A 22,770-nucleotide genomic window follows, 5' to 3' on the forward strand; every position below is an offset into this window, starting at 1 on the left:
AAATATAGGGCCAGTCTGTGCATACTGAATGCTTTATTTTTACTTTCTCATCTACGAAGCATAGAGGAAGTATTCTAATCTTACATAACAAAACCTGAAATCAAGATTTTTACAAATCTCGACGTTTCACACCTCTCTGAGTCGAAAAAACTTAGTTTTGCAATTTTGCCCATTTGTCTGTATGTATGTCTGTGCACACGATAATTTGAGTAGGTTGGTAAAACATCATATATAAGTATTACATCCAATTCATAGTTCTGTATCAACTTTTCAGAGATTTCCGGTAACCAAAAGTGGAATTTATTCTACTTTCTGTTTTTCAAAAGCCAATAACTTGAGTACTGTTTCTGATAGATAAATGACATTTCAATAAGATTTAAAAGATCAATTCTCTGTCTCCTGTCGAATCTTGAGTAATTTCTGGTGACAGAAAGCAGTAATTTATGCTATTTCTGACTTCTCACAAAAAAAAAAAAAAACGCATTTAAATTTAAAGAATACTAACCGTGTTTATTCCCGACTTTTTTTCACCGGGGGAGGGGGGGGGGGGGGCGGAAAACACTTTCCGGGAGGCGGGGGAGGGGGGTAAAAGTATATGTTTTTTATATGAATTCCATTTTGTTCGGGGGGGGGGGGCGCTATTATGCCCACATTATTTGTCGTCCATTTGATGCGCAATTCTTTTTTCTACAAGATTCTATTCTATTTTAAAAGTATAAGTTATTAAAAAATGGATTAAAAACTGTTTCTATATCCTCACTAGTTTTACATAAGAATATTTGAGAAAATTTATTGGAGATCACTTCCGCTTTATTTTAATTAACAATTAATTGACCAGTTTATTACTGACAGTTCAATTACTTTTTATAATGTAACTAACGTTGTGTGGCAAGTGTTTGATTCCGTTCAATCCATAAGTTGCTCTCCTGTGATACCGAACATCAGAGGCAGAGTACGCTTGAGAAAGGCTTCATTTGACGTTTGGTTGAAACTATCGAACAGATTAGCTAGACAGGCATTAGACTGGTATCCCAGAAAGACGGAGTGAGTACGCCAAAACAAACATGGTTGTATCAGTTGTCTTTGAAGCTCTAGCAGGTAGAATGTAATGGAGACTAATGGAAACAAGTCAGAGTACGATAAATAGGTGTTTATTCCGTACTTCCACGATGAATAGGTGAGTCCTTAACTCTACGATAGGTTCACAAGAAAAATTAGAATCATTAAGGATATTAAAATGTATTTTGAAATGTTGACCATATACTGGCATATCTACCTGTGAAAATCGTTTCATAAAATGTTCATTCAAGTGATGAAGAAATAGTTATTGGATTGATATAAAGCAAAAGATTTTGTTTGGATACATTTTGTTTTTTAATTCTGGGTGTTCTACATTCATTTTTAACTGAAAATACAGCTAATAACATAAAAAAATATTAACAAGTGCCCATAGTTTTATTGATAACATGCAGTGTTTAAATGCCACTAGTGCAGGGGAACACTAGAAGCATCAATATCAAGGTTATACTTCTGTGCAAATTAAACAATGTGTTTAATATATTTGCAAACATAGTGTTTATTAGCAAGTGAAACAAAAACAGTATACCGTTACATAGTTTCTAAAATTTCATACACTGGAATAAAATTTAAAAGATTTTTAGAACATTTAGGCACAGGAGATGATATCACCATATCTTCAATAACGTAAAATTATTTTTAAATATAAAGATCAAACTTGATTTTGAATATCTCCCTTTGTCAGACAAGTAATGTTATGAAAAATTTAAATATTATCAATACTGAAACATTGCATCTTCTTAGTGTAGTGAGTAGCCTATACATATTTTTTTTTCAAATTCATAAGATAAAGGAAAAACAAATATTTATTTTATTGATAATATATGATAAATATTTTCATTAATTCTTTAAAAAAAAGTTATAATTACAAACAGTTTAAAATTTTTCACTTAAGTAGCCTTCATTTAATTTGAATGTGTATCCAATCTCTTTTCTCGCACACTATATCAATTTCATTTGATAGTAACCAGAGATACACCTGGGTTCAACCAACCAAGACGGCAGCTGTTGTCTAGTTACCCGACTTAACGTCCTTTGGTGTAGTCTTCTGCAGTTTGCGTTGAGTTGACGCCGGACTTGATCGTGCAATTGGTGCACTAGATGTCACATTTCGTGACACATCCGCTGTAACTATGTCCGCAACGTTCTTACCACATTTATTGCCACAGATTGTGCCACATTGTGTGCCACAGGTAATGCCACATTTGGCGCGCCGTTTGATGTACCGGTTGGTGCCACATTTGTCCCCACATCTTGCGCCACACTTAATGCCACACCAGACGCCACATTTGGTGTCCCACACTTTGTCCCATGTGGTGCCACACTTTATGCCACACTTAATACCACACCTCCTACCACACGTGGTTCCACACCGTGTCCCATACAAGGTGCCCCAAAAATTGTCCTCCTTACTGCCACATGTCACGCCACATCTTGCTCCACACGTTGTGCCACAATCATAGCCACACTTGTTGCTCCATGATATCACATATTCTGTCACAATTTCTGTCACATTTTCTGTCACATCTTCTGCCAAACTCGTGTCCACACGTGTCGATATTGCCCAGCTTTCTGTTGATCTCATTATTTCAAATGTATCTAGTAAGCACAGAGAAACGGTTTTGTTTTACTTGTAGGTATGTTCAGTGGTAGAGAAACTCTTAAAACATCTTAAGTTTCAAAGACACAACTTTTTAAGGGGTTGATATTGAATGGCGACCTTCGTTTCATGAATTAATTGCGTGAAAGCTTTTTCAGAAAAGATTATTTGACAGGCTGTTGTGTGTAAAGAGCATAAATAATGAGGAAGTTGCATTATTGCTTTTCTTTATAGTTATTCAAATAGTGGCGCATTATTAAACATTTAATGAATGTATTTTTTTTCCATTTAAGTACAAAATTATATAAGAGCTTGTTATTAAACGTAACGTTTTAAATGATTTGACTTTATTAAATAATCTTTATTTTCCAAAAAAAAAAAAACAACATTATGTAGCAATTTTGCTACATTTTTTTAACAATTGGAAAAATTAAATAAAGATACACATTGATAAATTAGTTGAGTAATTATTGGTTTCAGTAAAAACAGATATTTATTTTACCTTCGGAGCATTAGAAATTTATTTACTAAATAAAAATTCACATCTCTATCACAATTTAGGTAATATTTCTTTAAAATCACGCAAGTTTGTATTGGGTCAGTCAATAAGTAGCCTCAGTGTGCTCAGCAGGACCTCTGTCTAGTATAATTTGAACTTGTTATCGTTTTCAAGTGGTTTTCAACCATTCAAACGTTTTATAGGAAAGAAATTAAACTCTCTACAATGCTGATATCTTGTCCTGAACAGAACTTTTCTTGAGCAAACAAACTCGAAGCATGAACCGTTAAATGCCATTGAATTGATTTACATCTGTTATAGACTTCTGTTCGCATATTATACTAACAGTCTCTATGAATGTAATTTTGGAAAATATTACATAGTGTGAAATAAAACAATCTTCAAAAGCCACAAGGCCTTGAGCTTAATTTTTTTTTATCAATTCTTATATTTCCTTCATTTCAAATACTAGAGAACATTCATATGTTATAGTTTACCACTTGCTAGACTAGCAACGTCTTATTATCGTACATCTTATAAATGTAGAACTCTTAGAATAAAATATGCCTTTTTACTTGGTCCGAACTAATACAATCATTCTATCTATATCACTTTATATTGAGTCCAGTAACAGTAACACCTTCACCATCAGATGAATCAATAGATGGATAGTAGACATTAGTGGACTAAGAAATATGCCATCTCTTTTTCATACAGAATTGCTCTGCGAGAAACTTTGCTCATTTTAAGCATCCTGTAAACAAAATGATTTCACCACTGAAACAAGCGATGAATTATATCTTGATCTATTAACTTTATCTTCACACATGCACTAATTAAATTATAATTGAAATAAAAACAATGTATCACTGCTACTTTTATTATACTAGAGCAGGGGTTCCCAACCTTTTTTTACTCTAGAGCACATTCTAAAATATCGGTAGGGTGGCGGACACCACCTATTTTAAATCGACAAACTCCTTCCAGAGGCGTAGCGACCCTTACCGTCACCCGGGGACAAAACTTTCGATTTGTAACCCCCCCCCCTCAAACTTTCGATTTGCATCCCCCCCCTCAAATTTTCGATTTGCACACCCCCCCCTCAAACCTTCGATTTCCATCCCCTTCAACCTTTCAATAATGTTTATGAAAAAAATTCTGTCTCTGTCGAATAGTGAGAGGCGGGCACATACGAATCGTTCGGCGGGCGCCATGGCGCCCACGGGCACGGGGTTGGGAACCCCTGTACTAGAGGATTCTGATTTTATTTGGATGTGTGAAGTACTATGTAAGAATGAAAGTAAAAAATTATTTTACCATGGTTTTTCTTCAACAATAATTACCAGTGCACTATCAACTATAGTTACTAGGTTTTAACTTCTTAAGATAAATAATAAAATATTACAACTATATCACTTTCATTTAGATTCACCTTGAAGGCTACCAGATCAATTCAGTCAGAACTGTCCTCGACATCTGAATCAGTCATTCTAGACACACAAATCCTGTAAAAATAAATAAAACAATGTCTACACTAAAATAATCTCTAACCATGGTTTTATTAATTACATTTTTAATTACTATTATTAAAATAAGTAAACCACTGCTACCTTTATAAGTGCATTTGTAAATAATATGAAGGCTAAGTATGTAGCTATATGCCTAATAGTATTATTATCTTTCTTCAATAATACTTACCATACTCCTTTCTAAACTTATTTGATCCCAACACTGTTGATATGTAAGAATAAGTATGAATAAAAAATGTATGTACGTTATTCGAAAGGAATAATTAGTAAATATTAGTCTAATGTTATATTATCATTTATAAACATTATGACACTTTTTTCTTCAACAGTAATTAGAGCTAAAATGTACTCCCTTTATTGTAAGCTTATCTGTATGCATAGATTACTTTGTAAGTGCTAAATCTAACTAAAATTAGTAAATACTAGCTAAAATCCCGACTACATTACTATTGTTACATATTTTAACACTTTTAAAAAATATAATTTACATATTCATTATCTTTTCCCGTTTGTGTCCCAGACACATAGAGTAGGAATCTAAATCTAGTTTCTCTGTTTCAATGACCTCGGCATATGGGAGGATATCGTGGTCAGCTCTCTGCCCAGCCGAAAGTGTACATATTATTATTATAATGGAATGAAAAACTAAGCTAGCGTAAGAACCAACAGATGACTAGAGTCTACCTACTAAACGTTAGAAATCGTTCAATCAACTAGTTATTATAGTACAGAAAAGTCACTTTATAGTAGTGCAAGCTGATGCCATGATCGTACTGTTGCATAATGTATCTAAATTGCTACATACTGTTATAAGATATCATCAGCACAAATATAGCAAAACAGTATACAGACAACTTAATTTTTGATAAAGTTACTCACCTAATGTTGTGACAAATATTGTCTTGAAGAAAAACACGGCCAGTGAATTTAAATTATTTTCACAACAAACAAAAAACCGCCTCAATCACAGCTATCCGGCCAGTGTAAACAAACGGAAATAAAATTCAGACTGAGTGAATCGAAACACACCTGTGTTGGGTGTGACCCGGGGTCAAACGGGATCTCGCTACTAGCAGGAGTGAGGCTCACGAGCTTTTACATGTGTGTAGATTCATTTGGGGTTATTTCTTACTTTGTAGCAAAAATACTAGAATGTCAAATGAAGGGTTTTGGTGTCTATCTGTCTTGTTAAATCCTGTTTCATATTTTTACCTATTTCTAATTTTAAAATATTTTCGATGACAACGTAAGAAATTATTTTACTTCTGCAATCTGTTATAGTCTTCAAAATTAATTTTATGAATACTATATCCAACTAAGTAATTGATAACTAGGTTATATAAACAAGCTGAGATTGTAAATCTTTTTTTTAAGATTTCAGGAGAGTGGTAAAAAAAAGAGGACGAACGCTTTTATATTTACTATTAACGTAAAAGAACATGTACAACAGACTTGTTATTTGTGTAATGTACTCTTATTATAACGTTTTGTAATCCTGGTTTTATTACCTGATTTGTTCTCTGTGGTCGTCAAATTTTCAGACGCTGTTGTCAACTCGCTCTCAAATGCTAGAGGAAATACGTCTTCGTAGCGTACAGGTGTTGTAGTGCACTCATTCATGGAGTAGGCGCCGACACCAGAAGTGGTCGTGTCTGGTATTAACGATTAAAATAAATAAACATTCAGAGCAAAAAAAAAAAAAAAACAACAACAACAAATTTTGTCCACATAGGGAAAAATGCATTTGCATTTCTGATTAGAATTTCATATTTCATAATTACGCATTTTGAGCATCGCTCTTTATGTTCAACTAAACACAATTAAATAGCCAAACCCTCGACAGATTGTATTTTTGGGTATGATTTATTATATTGTAATTAGCATGAAGTTGTATAAAAGTAGAGTAACTGGCCAACGGAATGACTGTGTGAGCGACTAGTCATGTTTTTCCATGCTTTTTGTTCGATCGCTCACCGACGTTAGGGGAGAGAATGTAGGGTATAAAAGGGGAGCGTAAGGTGGGCTAAGTGTGCCTGTATAGTGCCTGTGTAGTGCCTGTATAGTGCCTGTATAGTGCCTGTATAGTGCCTGTATAGTGCCTGTATAGTGCCTGTATAGAAGAATGTTGTAAGCTGTCACCACGTCACTCTGTTTCTGGGTTGTATTTTGATTGCTGTTATTCCACTATGGATTTTCATAATTAATTCCTATGGATTTATTTTATATTAATGTGAATAAAGTATTATGTTGAAATTCGTTGTTATTCGTATTCGTTGAAGAACTCACAATAACACCGTATTGTCTAATCTACAAATACATGTTGTTACACAAACACATCTACAACTGACCAATACTGACCGTTTGGACACGGCAAACACTCGGACATCTTGGCCTGGTCCTGGTAAAAACCTTTCTCACACAGCAGACATGAGCCGTTTCCGGTGGAGTAACTTCCGGCTGGGCAGTCAACTGAGGACACAAGTTAGTGAATTCACACATAAAGGTACGCCACACAAAACACATACATCACATAACACATAACATTAATCCACACGCTACATCAAGCCACACACCCCACACCACATAACCCATACACCACACAAACCCAAACACCACACAAACTCACACAAACTCACACACCACACAAACCCCCACACCACACAAACCCACACACCACACAAACCCAAACAAACCCATACACCACACAAACCCACAGCCCACACAAACCCACACACCACACACACCACACAAACCCACACACCACACAAACCCCCACACCACACAAACCCACACACTACACAAACCCACACAAACCCAATAACCACACAAACCCAATAACCACACAAACCCAATAACCACACAAACCCAAACACCACACAAACCCCCACACCACACAAACCCCCACACCACACAAACCCCCACACCACACAAACCCACACACCACACAAACTCACACAAACCCACACACAACACAAACCCAAACACCACACACATTCACACACCACACACACCACACAAACCCCCACACCACACAAACCAACACACCACACAAACCCCCACACCACACAAACCCCCACACCACACAAACCAACACACCACACAAACCCACACACCACACAAACCCACACACCACACAAACCCAAACACCACACACACTCACACACCACACAAACCCCCACACCACACAAACCCACACACCACACAAACCCACACACCACACAAACCCACACACCACACAAACCCACACACCACACAAACCCACACACCACACAAACCCACACACCACACAAACCCACACATCATACAACCCCACACACCACACAAACCCACACACCACACAAACTCACACACCACACAAACTCACACACCACACAAACCCACACATCATACAACCCCACACACCACACAAACCCACACACCACACAAACCCACACACCACACAAACCCACACACCACACAAACCCACACACCACACAAACCCACACACCACACAAACCCACACATCATACAACCCCACACACCACACAAACCCACACACCACACAAACTCACACACCACACAAACCCACACACCACACAAACATACACACCACACAAACCCACACACCACACAAACCCACACACCACACAAACCCACACACCACACAAACCCACACACCACACAAACCCACACACCACACAAACCCACACACCACACAAACCCACACATCATACAACCCCACACACCACACAAACCCACACACCACACAAACCCACACACCACACAAACCCACACACCACACAAACCCACACACCACACAAACCCACACATCATACAACCCCACACACCACACAAACCCACACACCACACAAACCCACACACCACACAAACATACACACCACACAAACCCACACACCACAGAATCCATGTAAAAACCCCGATCCTTCTTGACATGCCACCACCGCCTGAAAGGTCTCCACGTGACCTTTGAACTCGACCCCGTCCACGACAGGCGAGAACAAAGTCTCGTTCTTGTCCGAGATCTCCTTGACCATCTTCTCCAGCGTGTACAGGTGCTCCATCTGGCGTTCTGCTTCTTCTTCTGTGGAGTTTTTAATTTTTTGTTTTAATGTAAAGAAACGTAATGCAACAGCCACTACGGATGAAATAAAATAGGATCATTTACTTTGAATGACACCATGTATATACAAGCTTGATGTGTCTTCATTAAAACATGTGTTTGTTTTTTTAAACCAATGTTCTTTGTCTGGAAAACCTTATATTTATTCAATTTTATCAAATCATTTATGCCCTGAATTTCGGTAGCTTTCTTTTTTTTGGGTGGGGGGGTCGACTGTTTTCCGCTTTTCTACTTGAATGACCGTTGTACAAAGTTAAATAGTGGAATAGTAAAATCCGTTTTAAGACTGTTCTGGCGGAATCGATGGCTTGATCATCTAGTCGCCCTGGATACACAGGTTCCTGCACACTTACCTGTCTCATGTAATTATGATTAACATAGGTAGCTGTTGCCGTTTGTAATGACACCTTTATTTTGGAATTACATCATCTTTATTCCATTGTCAAAGCGTTGCAATATACGGTATAACTGACACACCACACTATACGGTATAACTCACACACCACACTATACGGTATAACCCACACACCACACTATACGGCATAACTAATAGAGAGCATCGAATATGCCCGTGTTGGTGGTACTTATCTAATGAAAACAGTATGCATCCAGGAATGCACGTACGAAGATAAAGTGAAGATAAAGTCAAGAGCAGCTACCTGACAGTTGGCTAAAATAGTCGGCCTTGACATCATCAAATCCCAGCACCTCAAGGTCAACAGTCATGACTAAAACACCTGGAGATATAACAAAAACATCATTGATACATCTATACACCTACACCCAGAGTTCTAGGCATACACTCTCGTAGACACACTCAAGCACTCTTATAGACACACTCAAGCACTCTCATAGACACACTCAAGCACTCTCATAGACACTCTATGTGTGCACCGCTCTCAATCACAACAACGCGTACACAATGGCTATTGTTTTGAGCGTACTATTGGTCAGTGGAGATATTTCACTGACCACTAACCATTGCAATCTTCGTGGAAGTGAACCTAGGTATGGGCAAGTGGTATAAACAGTCACACCATCAAACTCGCGGTGATAAAAAAATGTATACCTGTTGATCGCTTCCTGCCACACCTTCTCTCAGACTTGATGACGTAACCACATTTGTTCTCCCTCCTACACTCCAGGCCACCTATTCGATTACTCATTGCCTCCTCAAACCGTTCTGGGGTAGGGCTGTCGTTACAGTTAACGTCAATGGTCACAGTTATCTGTGGCTTGATCGACTGGGGGATTTTACGGTCTAAATAAAAGAAGAAAATACTAGGAATCGTTGTCCTGATTTATTTGTCCGTGAGATATTTTGTCTGGGAAATTTTGTCTGAGAAAGTGTTCTCTGATATCATTTGTCCTGTCAGGTATTTAAAGGCGTGGATTGGAATATTGTGGATTTAGGTGTTACTCAAGTAATTTATGATTTTCTGCCAACAGGCCTTTACTAAGTGGCTAGTTTACGTTATTTTTTTTTTTGCACTTCGGATACTGTGAGTATTTTTTGTATTATTTGTGTTTATTTTCTTTATCATTTCAGTTATACAGCATCGTATTTTTTTTTTGTAAACACTCTGACTAAAGTAACTTATCGCGACGAACAATAATAATCTCTTTAAATAAATGCTGGACGTCGTGCACAATGGTTTGGTTAAGGGGGTAAGCTCCGGAAAAAAAAAATAACTTCTTAACTAACAAGTCTTCTTTATTTGTGTGTATCTAAGTTAGGGTACTTAAAAAATATTTGAACGCATCAGGCCATCTTGAATAGCCTTTTGTTCGAAAGTTCAAAACTTTACATATATATATATATGTTGATCATATAATTATGTACAGTCTGACACGTACCCTGAAAGATACGCCCCCTCCCTATATAGTCTGACAGGTACCCTGCAAGACACGCCCCTTATCTGTAAACTCTGACAATTACCCTGCAAGACACGCCCCCTACCTGAACAATCTGGCAGGTACCCTGCAAAACACGCCCCTTACCTGTAAACTCTGACAGGTACCCTGCAAGACACGCCCCTTACCTGTAAACTCTGACAGGTACCCTGCAAGACACGCCCCTACCTGTAAACTCTGACAAGTACCCTGCAAGACACGCCCCTTACCTGAACAATCTGGCAGGTACTTCGCAAGACAAGCCCCTTACCTGTGCAGTCTCATAGGTACCCTGCAAGACACGCCCATTACCTGTACAGTCTGACAGATACCCTGCAAGACACGCCCCTTACCTGTACAGTCTGACAGTTACCCTGCAAGACACGCCCCCTACCTGTGCAGTCTGGCAGAATTCCCACCGGGTTGACCACCGTCTGCTGTGACCAGGTGTAGTTGGTGGCGAACCCACAGATGAAGATGTTGTCGACGTCCTCCACGATAGCCATGCCAGGCTTGCACACGATGTTGCAGCTGATCATGTCGCCGTCTTGGTCGGTACAGTTCCAGGACTTCCAGTTGGTTCTAGGCTCTGGTACTGGACACACTGGTGGACAGAGATCACGTGACTGACAGGACACACTAGAGGACATCATGTGACTCACAGGACATCACTAGGGGACATCACGTGACTGACAGGACAGAGGACATCATTTGACTGACAGGACACACTGGTGGACATCACGTGACTGACAGGACACAGTAGAGGACATCACGTGACTGACAGGACATATTAGAGGACATCATGTGACTGACAGGACACACTGAGGGACATCACGTGACTGACAGGACACACGGGTCGACATCACGTGACTTACAGGACACAATAGAGGTCATAACTTGACCCAACACAGTAAATAACGTTTTGGAAATTTATTTTTACCTCTACACGTCTGCTCATTGCACGTCCGGCTCTCCCTGGCCAGTGAGTGAGTACACGGCAGTCCGCCATTTTTGGGAGGAGGGTTGTCACATGCACGTGACCTAGAGGATACGCCCCCACCACACGACGCTGAGCACTCGGACCACGGTGACCAGTGGCCGAACTGACCATTCACTAATACAGAAAGTTGGAACACAGACATAACATGTATTGTAAGTTCTGCGTTGAATGATTTAACCCTTTATTTACGGAATTAGGTTCCGAATGACATTTTTTCTTAAACAATGTGTCATCATATTGCTTTTGGCACATTTAAAGCATATGTCGAAGGAAATTTTGTTTCATAAATTTTTAAGGGCCCAAAAATGTATTGGTACTTATAGGTACCGTCAGGAATGTAGGACATTTTTTCCAAAAATTAAAAAATTTACAAAACAGGAAAAAACGATACAATTTTTTAACTAATAACATGGCAATCATTATAACAATCATTTTTGTAATTTTCACACATAAATACAGCACAAAAGTATATTTTGAGTACGATTTTTACTCGATTTTCTATCGGAACACATCTTAGACCACAAACACAGCAAAAGGTGCTGACATGTCATGCTCCCTCATTCCTCATTCCTGAGACATTTTTGTCTATCGTCTTTCTGGTGTGACAACAGTTGCCCGAAAGAACCTGCTTTTGCTGGAGGCTTCCAATAGCCATTACAATGAACCGCATAAACAATTATTTTGAAAACGAAATCCTAGTCATTCAGTACACTACTAGTAGTAATGCCAGTATAATTGTAGCCTACTAGAATGTTATGACAAGTCTACACTACAGTGTAAAGTTCATAAATAGAAGTGAGCTCAATGTGTTTGGAATAGCCGTAGTGGCCTACTGTTTTGTGTTTACTGATTCAAAATTACAAAACCATCTATACTGCATGCAGATGTATGGACTATTACTAGTCTACATGTATACATTACGTACACGCTAGCTATTGTATGCAAGACAGTTTTTTGCAACAAATATAACTTACAAATCTTACTTCTAGAACTAGACTTGGGTATACAAATAACGTATACTAAACCTAGTAAACGAGCCTGCAACTGCCACCTCTATACTTGTTATTCTTTTACTACTAGAAATCTGCAATTAATTACAATATTTATGAGGAAAACCTTATGCTAACCTTCTTATAAATGCATAAATATATTTTTTTAAGTACATTTCTATAATTAATTATCAAAATAATATGTATGTCACTCCACATCGAAAATCAGCAATTTCCAAGAAATCCTTAAAAAATGTCCGTGTGCCCTGACGGTACTTATTAGTCTACTTGTAGACATCGATCTATTACAAAGACAATTTGATAAAAATTGTATAACTAGAAGTTAAACGCATTTTCATGACTATTAAAGATGCCAATACAAAATACTCGGTGTTGAAAACGTGAAGAATATGGTAAAACAAAGGGAAATCAGGAACACATGTGAGATATGTACAGAATAATTGTGAACTATCGATACAGGTAGAGATTGAAAATGGCGCCACACCAGTAATTTTAAAAAATCATCGTTCCCTCCACCTACCTGTGACTCAAGGGAGATAATACTATCAATTACATCAATAATTTTTAAAATTCGTCTTAAATTAAAAATAATACAGGCGCTTAATTTAAGTGGTACTTATAAGTACCGTCAGTAGATAAGAATTGAATCATGTATTATCAAACAAATGTTTTTTTATAATCAATATGTATTACATTGTGTTGTGTGGTGTGTTAGTATATCAGTCAGTTTTAGGTGCATGAGTTTTGTCAGGGCAAGATTTCCTGACTAGTGATAGCTTCAGAGTTTGGGATATATTATGGTTACAGCCATATCTAGGGTCATGCACAGAGTAAAGTTTCTAAACAAAAATAAAATGAATGAAGCAAACTCTAAAATACCTGGACAGTCTGTTAAGTTCAACGTTTGATATTCATGTGTATGACCATCGCACTTTGACCCGCCATTGACAGCATCCGTTTTGTTTCTGACACGGCCTTGAACTCCACTCCCACAGGTCACGTCGTTCGTCCAAGCAGACCAAGCTCCCCACTGACAATCTGAAACAGGCGAGGGTTATTTGTTGCTACGACACAACATCTGACTTTCTAGCTATTAAAATAACATAAAGCTACAGTTGAACGTATTTTGTAAAACAGTTATTTACGACAGTATCGAGAAAGTTTTTTTTTTCTTTTAAAAAGTACCTACCCTGGCAGAAAATTGTGCAAACGTTTTTCTCATGATCTACACCAATACAATCTTCTCCGCCTCCCCGGGGAGCAGGGCTGTCGCACACTCTCGTCCTTGACCTCTGTCCTGACCCACACGTGACGGAACATTCTGACCACTCGCCCCAACGTCCCCAGCTACCGTGTATTATTTCTGTGTAGTCGTAAAATAAAGATAGTTTTACAAGCTTTTATTTAAATCTGTCGTCATAGATCGAAACGGGCGAGCGAAATTTATGACACTTCTAGTTGACAGATTCGTTTCAAAGTTGGCACACGGGTCAAGACTTGAAAACAATGCAGTCTGACATCTAATATAACTTTATTGGATTGCTAATTGAGTTTTTATGAATTAATTAAAGTTTTCTGACATAGGCAGGCTTGTGCTTCTCTTTCCGCACTATTATACACGTGTTATAATGTTCATTTGGTGCGCAATTTATTTTAGTCATGCACCTGTATCTATAATAATAGTTTCGCTGTCTGTCTATCTGACAAGAACGCTCTGTCTGACAAGAACGCTCTAGAGAAAACACAAGCAATTTAAAAACATGCACAGTAATTCGAAAAACGAAATATGACGTCGACACATTTAGCGTAGAGTAGAACATAATCTCTAACCAGAGAGTGCACACAGTAATGTAATGACGTCATTGATTATCGCGTAAACATTGAAAAAAAGGAAATGTTGTCTAATCTAAATGGTTTGCGTGAAGAGTTTCTTGCATACAATTCTTCGGGTAGGGGCGAAGCCCCACCCCCCGCGTAAGAACGTCTGAGCCCCCCCCCCCCTCCCCAACTCAAAAGAAATTTCCTCATCGATACTCTATAATAAAATTACCGCTTAATTAATGTGTCTAATCTAAAAAGTGGTTTTCTTGCAATGGGACGGTAGACATGTTTTTTTTTGGGGGGGGGGGGGGGGGGGGGTGGAGGGGTGGTGTGTGGGGGTGGGGGGTGGGGGACTTTTTCCTCCCCGGAGAGGGGTGGGGGTACTTGAAATTTTCGGGGGCGGGGGTAGAATTTTCTGGGAGGGGGCGGACACTGGAAAAAGTATATAATTATATTTCGTTGAATGGGACAGTAGACATGTTTTTTTGGGGGTGGGGGGTGGTGGAGGGGTGGGGGGGTGGTGTGTGGGGTGGGGGGGGGGGGGGTGGGGGGTGTGTGGGGGGGGGGTGGGGGGTGGTGTGTGGGGGGTGGTGTGTGGGGGGGGGTGGGTTGGTTTCAGTGTTTCTTTCAGACTTTTTCCTCCCCGGAGAGGGGTGGGGGTACTTGAAATTTTCGGGGGCGGGGGTAGAATTTTCTGGGAGGGGGCGGACACTGGAAAAAGTATATAATTATATTTCGTTGAATGGGACGGTAGACATGTTTTTTTTTTGGGGGGGGGGTGGGGGGTGGGGGCCGGTGTGTGGAGGGGGTGGTGTGTGGGGGTGAGGGGTGGGGGTGGGGGTGGTGTGTGGTGGGGGGTGGGGGTGGGGGTGGGGTGGGGGTGGGGGTGGGGTGGGGGTGGTGTGGGGGGGGGGTGGGTTGGTTTTAGTTTAGAGAAAAGAGACAGCACTATCAGCCTAGCGCCCGTTATATCCTTCCTAAACGGGCCATTTTTCTCGTTGTATTAAATAAAATTAATGAAAAAACTTTTCAATAACAAGCTTTTATGTAATAATGCACTAAATAAATGATTTTCTTTAAAGATATGATACACTACTATTTAAATTACTATAAAGAAAAGCGTGGGTCTCTTCCTAAATATTAGAAAAACTAATCAATAGATAAAATAGTGACGGACTCTTAAATTAGAGGAGTTTACGCTTCAATAGTGTTATTGTTTATCGTTTTCTGTTTTCGATTCTTAATTTCATTTTTCATTCAACAATCAATGACGCCATTCTATTTTGTGCTTAGACGATGAAAGTGGACATTTCCACATTACTTTATCTGGTAACCTTGATCTGCACGTACTTACTGCACATTGGTACTAAATAAAGTCGTAGTCATACCCCACAAACCTTGAACCCTAGCACATACGCATGTCTACGGTGGGGGTATATATAAGTACGCATTACTACATTCTACACATACTGCCCATTTTCTGATCTTGAGTTTGGGACAAACTAAAAAATACATCAATCAAACAAACAAACCTTAATTAATTAATTAATTCATTGTGTCAAAAGCAAATAAATAAGAAATATTAACAAATACAAATAAATCAACAAATAGAATATTTAAACTCAATGTTAGGGATATTTCTTGATGTTATGGAGATTTCTAGATCAGAATATTCATTAGGGTGGAAAGTTGGAAAGTTCCTGTTGTAGTTAGAGAGTACCACACAAAGCTGAAATGATTGGTTAAATTAGTTTACTACATTTTAATATTCGAAGATAATTCTCTCATAATGGTAAATTATTAACATTAAGTTTAGTAAACTTTCCTTTCAGTATTTTGTTTTTAATGTATGCTATAACAATTATGTGTGATACGTTTTATAAGTGCAAGTTTTGTATTTTGAAAAAACCAAAACATACCACGCCATTGCTTGCATAGGGTGCCATAATATCCAGGTGCACATTGACACCTGTACGTGCTGTCCTCTTGCATGATGACACAGGTGGCGCCGTTAGCACACAAGTTGTCTGCACAAAAGTCTGGAGCCACCTGGCACCGATCCCCGGACCACGGCGTGTGACACAAGCACTGAAGCGTGTCCAGACCAGAGATACAGGTACCATGTTTGCCACACGGCTCTTTCTCACACATGTTCACGTCTGGCAATATTTGTTGGGGTGGGGGGGTTCAAAGGTTAAGAAAGATAAAACAAAATACTGTGTTCATAAATACGTTTAAAACTTGTATCACTTTTTAGCGCAATTTCCATTCTGGAGAATTGCGTTTATTAACCCGTCATTTCTGGATGTATGCATGGATGGATGGATGTGTGTCCGCAGCTTTAAGTCGTATCTCCTCCTCAACGAAGCAATATCGAGGACTAGTTCCAAAAGCAATTATGTTAAGCAAGTTACGAGGATGAACATAGGCCATAAAAATTCCGGGTTTCTTTCGTGGATTTCCCGAAAAAGCCAAAAAACCTCGAAAAAATGCAGTTTTTGGCCCATATCTCGGCAACCAGACCACTTAGCGACTTGAAACGTGTCTCAATCGATTTCTGTCATAATTTAGAACAATATTGCTGTAGAAAGTTTTCAAAAATATCCTTTCGTTCGGTCACAAAAGTTTTTTTGAATTAATTAAAATTTGGACCGAATTAGTAGGCATTTTTATCCAACCACACCACACGCGTCATCACGTTCAATAGCTGCGCCATCACGTTCAATGGCTGCGACATCACGTTCGGTAGCTAGGCGCGCAATGGTTTTTAGTCATGTAACTCTATTGTAAATAAAACATGTAAAATACTGAATTTTTTTTAAAATAAAAAACGTTTTAATAACTAACCAATGGTTTTACTAACCCTGCTCTTGATTTACGCTACGACAGAGCTATTTTTAGATAACATAAGGAAATTTTCCAAAAGCAATTATGTTAAGCAGGTTACGAGGATGAACATAGGCCATAAAAATTCCAGGTTTCTTTCATGGATTTCCCGGAAAAGCCAAAAAACTTTGAAAAAATGCAGTTTTTGGCCCATAACTATAAAGAAATTTTTTTTTCAATCTCGTTAATAAATTTTTTTTCTATTTCGTTTTGAATTATTAAAACTACTTGTGTTGCATTATTTATTTGCTGAATATATGATTTATCTCGATTTAAAATTGTATTGATAACATAAGGAAATTGCACTTAAATTGTCACTAGACTTTTTATTCACTTGTTTAATTGTGCTTCATCTTTTTTTTATTTATATCGGTGAGGCTTATTTGAAATACTGTGTCTGAATAATGTTTAAACGTCACTGTGAAGCTGCAGTTGATACCGATGATTAATACAAACAAACCAAAAAAGAAGGAACAAAAACTAACAAACCAAAAACTAGAGAGGTAAGTTTAAGGTCATAGTAAGACGAAATGCAGTACATAAATGAATTTGCATAATTCTTAAAAACACAATCGTATTAGAGATAGAAAGGTGTTTCATTAATGAATAATAGGTTGCTGGGTAGGTAAATGTCGCCTGCGTTGTAAAAATATTTCGTGCGTAATTATTGTAGAAAATAGAAATATTTTGAAGACTCTCAAGTAAGCTTGCAGTTAGAAAAACCAGATAGGGGGCCTATGCGTTGCGGCTCGCTTAAGAAATTTTTCAAGAAGTTAAATCAACTAACTGAAACCGAAAATCAACTCCCACTGGAATTTTCAAAAAGTATTATTATGCACTTTTCAAGCGAATTTAGGGTTTCACCAGCAGCATTATACATTTAGAAAAATGGTAAATCGACTAAAAAGATAATTAAAAGATAATTAAAAAGATATCACTATACCCAGTAAATTACTAAGGATATTTTAAAACGTTTTTGGTCTTAAACTTAGAAACTTGCAAGTTTTGGAAAAGAGCGTTCATATTAATTAAAATGCGGTTTTATGAACTCTTTATTTTATGCGTATTTTGTCGATTTTCAATGGCATTCAAGAAAGCAGTTTAAAAATAAAGCATCTTCAATAAATGTTTATTGCTTTTTCAACAATTCTATTCAAAACAATACCAAGGGGCTTAACTCAACAAAATATTGTGAGAAACTACAGAATACAAAAACGGAAGTGCATATCTACACCCAATTTAGCAGTAGCAAAACAAGACGTGCTTTAAATTGCTTAATACCAAATTCAGATGTAGACGAATGGAATCCGGAAAGGTTAAGGACGAAAGAAAATGCAGGAATAATTCAGTCTCGAGGGTGATGAGAGAGGCATGAGCAGGGGCGTAGAGAGGGCGGGGGGTGCGGACCGCACCGGGTGACACCATTTAGGGGGGTGACACCAAGGCAAAAAATAGCAAAATATATAGAGAAAAACTTAAGGGAGGGGTGCAAATCGAAAGATTGAGGGGGGGGGGGTGCAAATCGAAAACTTGAGGGAGGGGTGCAAAGCGAAAGTTTGACGGGGGGAATCGAAAACTTGAAAGTTTATCCCCGGGAAGGGTCGCTACGCCGCACCGGGTGACATCCGACCTCGTTACGCCACTGGGCATGAGTGCTATGGTGTGAGGTGAATAAAAACTACATCAGTTAAGTTTGTTTACAAAATTATGCCCCGGGTCGAACTTTATTTGAAAGTCAAATGGTTTTATATAAATAAGAAGAATTGTATCAATCTGCTTATTGTTGTTGAAGTAACATATTAACAGTCTGATTTAGCGCTAAACTTATACAAAGTTACATGAGTACCGTTGCACGTGCTGGGAGAAAGGGCAAGAAACTCCCAAGGTTTTCTGGCCAGTAGATTTGTCTTGACCTTCTTGTGACAGGAAGTGGCAAACTCTCGGAGCTGGAGCTCTGTGTAGAAGCTGGTGGTCAGCTGGAGGCCACTCACTACCACAGCTGTGGACACAAGCGAAAATAGCAGGGGGTTTTCAAAATTATGTTTACATTAGACAATTTTAAATCTTGTGTTATGAAATTAGAGTACAGATTTTTACATTATTGCAACATAATATTTTTAAAGTTAAAAAAACAACAACAACTAATAACCGCCACCATATGCAGAAACCTCCTCACTTTTAATGAAATGTTGTATTCAACAGAACAACACTTTGAGAATGCCTACTACAAATATTTTAAATAATTTCCAAGGACATTCTCTTAAAACCTACCGTTAACATCATTCTCCTCAGACTTGCGAAATGTGACATATTTCTGTGATAAATCCTCCACTTGTAAACCCGAACGTTCTTCGGTCAAAAAACCATTGACATACAGAGACACGTTGCCAGACTTGTAACTTAGGGCTATGTGGTTCCATTTTCTTTGGAGTGTTTTTATTTTAAAATATTGTTTAGGAAATACAGATGTAATTTTTTATCATATGGTTATTTCTGTTATGTTTTAGAAGCTGTATATGTGTAGCAATGTTAGGACATTTTGACACATATATATTTCTATCAAATATTAAATATAAGAACACCTTCATTACATTTGGGGAACATGTTAAACTATTTAAATTATAGTTAATTAGTAATTTATAACTGATTATAGATTATTAAATAACAAATGAGGATAAAACAGTATAGTATTTATTTGGGGTAAAAATGACCGAATATACAGAATCAAAACTGTGTATACTGCATAAGAAAATTCCACTCTCATTGATATTACAGTAGCAAAGTATTAGAGTAACTTTTGCTTTTACGACACGATAAAATTAAACCTAGGTTAGAAATGCTTATTGTTTTCTCTTCTACTAAGAAGTAATTAAACTTATCAAAAAACTATATTTTCCTTTGCGCGGTTGATTGCGGTTATATAACTTATCGACTATATTACCATTTTTTTAATTACTTGTAATATGCAACTACCTATCTCTATATTACTAAAACTCAAATTTATTTACATGTTTGAATATTTGTTTTTACTTTCTCGTATATACGAAGTATAGAGAAAGTCTTGTAATTGTGAAAAAAAATCGAGTTTTTTTGCAAATCTCGACGTTTTACACCTCACTGATACGGAAAAACATAATTTTGCAATCTTGTCCGTATGTCTGTGTGTGTGTGTGTGTCTGTCTGTCTGTCTGTCTGTGTGTAAACACGATAACTGGAGTACCGTTACAGCTAGGTTGATGAAATTTCATGTATAAGTATTTTATCAAAATCGTAGATCAGTATCAACTTTTGAGCGATTTCCAATAAACGGAAAGGGTACTTTTTCTACTTTGAAATTTTCAAAAGCCTATATCTTGAGTACTATTTCAGATAGATAAATGAAATTTCACATGTAAGTAAAAGATCTAATCTTCTACCTTCTTTTAAATTTTCAGTAATTTCCGTTGACCGGAAGTACTAATTTACGCTATTTCCGATTTCTAAAAAAAACCGCATGTAAATTTATATAGTACTAATAATATTGCGCACTATTATGAACATCTTTAATTGGCGTTCGCTTGGTGCGCAATTCTTTTTTCTATGAGATTCTATTCTATTTTAAAATGTTTAAGTATTTAAAATGGATTAAAAATCATAACTATATCCCGAGTTCCCATCCCTATTGTTTTATCCTAATATATATGCCCATGTGAGCACTTCTCACTCTCTGTCCGCAAAATATTTTCGCAGGATATCACATTAGAATCATTTGCGATATATGGAGAACTTGATACGGAATTTTGTTGAAAATAATATGGTAGATGTTTTAAATGTATAAACACAATTTTATTTAAAGAAGAAAATAAAAAATAAAGGCATATTCGAATGTGGAAAAACAGTTTTAATTATACAACAGGAAAACTGTATATAGTTGGGACAAGAACGCCGAAATGGATAACGTCACATATCATAATTATGGTTGAAGTACGGAAAGTACACAAAACCAATGGCGTCATCTTCAAATTTTAGAATACGAAGAAATGAACTATTTCATTAAAATTTGATATAGATCTATCGATTTACTTATCGAGAGGTAATTTATGCAATTTCCTCGGCCAAAACTAATACACATAAATACCATCGAAAAGCCTGCTTTTTTTACGGAATCATTTAAGTCTGTTTAATCAATGTGTGCATTTAATATGGTGTTATGTTGACTAATCTAATATATAAAGCTCAATTCTGTAACGCATATGTTTGTTTGTCGCTGGTTATCGATGGATTTAAGTGTTAGAAAATTATCGTGCGCATTTGTCTAAATTTATAAGTTAAAAAATTACTATTAAAAGTGTTGGGAAATCATTTTCATTTTTCAAATTATAGTAATAATTGTCGGCATGTCCATTAAACACAAGTTTTAAAAAACTATCATCTTTTACAAAAATTCTAATTATGTCTTTATTTAGTCCTATAGCGCTTACTTCCCTTTGATAAATTAGGCAAAACACAATTACTTCCCTTTATAAAACCATTGCATTAGTTGAAAAGCATTTACTTTTTAATTACTTTGTTTTGGTGTTGGGGAAAAAATAATTACATAATTAGCGGGGATTGATCAAGTGCAAATGTTGTAGGTATTTTACAGATAAGCTTGGAGTATTATAATTGTTCATTAAATTGAAACAGGCGCGTTCGTTTAAGTGAGTGCAAAAACTTTGAATAAGTTGGGGTACTATAGTCGTTTATTAAGCTAAAACAGGCGATTCTGCCCCGGGCGTTTATGTTCGCGTTAGTGTTTTCTTTGTGTTTAGGTGGGTTTGCGTTAGTGGTTGCGTTTTGATTTGGTTCGTTTTTGTTCTTTCTTTTTTCGTTTTTGTTTGTGTTTTTTTTGTTTGGGTTTGTATTTGTGTTTTTGGTTGGTTTTGCGTTTGGATTTGGTTTGTTTTCGTTTGCTTTTTCGTTGTTTTTTTTTTTTTTGGTATTGGTGTTTGTGGTTGGGTTTGTTGTTAGGTTTTTGTTTTCGTTTGCTTTTTTGTTTGTTTTTTCTTTGTGTTTGTATTGGTGTTTGTGGTTGTGGTTGGGTTTGTTGCTAGGTTTTTGTTTTCGTTTGTATTTGTAATTGTGTTAGCGTTATGTTTGCGTTTTGTTGTTTTGGTTTTGGTTGGTCGTGGTTTGGGTGAGCAATGCCGGGTTTATGATGATTACTAAACACACTGGTAATGGTCTTTAACAGAAAGGTTTTTCACAGAAGCCAGAGCAGGGCCTGGCCGGGACGGCTAGTTATGTATATAATTTGGTTTTATTTTTTCTAATAGGTATTAGTAGCGTTATTTTAAATGTGTTCGGCTTTTAGCTA

At 37.4% G+C, this 22,770-nt stretch overlaps 1 protein-coding gene across 1 annotated transcript in view; it reads right to left on the reverse strand.

Moving 5' to 3' along the window:
• Window positions 1-1,236: 1,236 nt before the first annotated feature.
• The window catches only part of LOC131929966 (uncharacterized), a 61,681-nt gene continuing 40,147 nt past the window's right edge, over window positions 1,237-22,770 (reverse strand). Inside the window, exons 20-32 of the mRNA XM_059286351.1 lie at window positions 19,707-19,858; window positions 19,282-19,434; window positions 16,469-16,708; window positions 13,918-14,091; window positions 13,608-13,766; window positions 11,659-11,832; window positions 11,113-11,322; window positions 9,895-10,086; window positions 9,485-9,562; window positions 8,601-8,786; window positions 7,064-7,174; window positions 6,214-6,357; window positions 1,237-2,676 (exon numbers count right to left, since the gene is read on the reverse strand). Coding sequence (XP_059142334.1) covers window positions 2,090-2,676; window positions 6,214-6,357; window positions 7,064-7,174; window positions 8,601-8,786; window positions 9,485-9,562; window positions 9,895-10,086; window positions 11,113-11,322; window positions 11,659-11,832; window positions 13,608-13,766; window positions 13,918-14,091; window positions 16,469-16,708; window positions 19,282-19,434; window positions 19,707-19,858 — 2,560 coding nt within the window. The 3' untranslated portion in view covers window positions 1,237-2,089. The remainder of the gene's footprint in view (window positions 2,677-6,213; window positions 6,358-7,063; window positions 7,175-8,600; window positions 8,787-9,484; window positions 9,563-9,894; window positions 10,087-11,112; window positions 11,323-11,658; window positions 11,833-13,607; window positions 13,767-13,917; window positions 14,092-16,468; window positions 16,709-19,281; window positions 19,435-19,706; window positions 19,859-22,770) is intronic.

The sequence above is a fragment of the Physella acuta genome, unplaced genomic scaffold (assembly GCF_028476545.2).
Source record: "Physella acuta isolate Inbredline_101_S28 unplaced genomic scaffold, ASM2847654v3 ptg001700l, whole genome shotgun sequence".
NCBI lineage: Eukaryota > Metazoa > Mollusca > Gastropoda > Physidae > Physella > Physella acuta.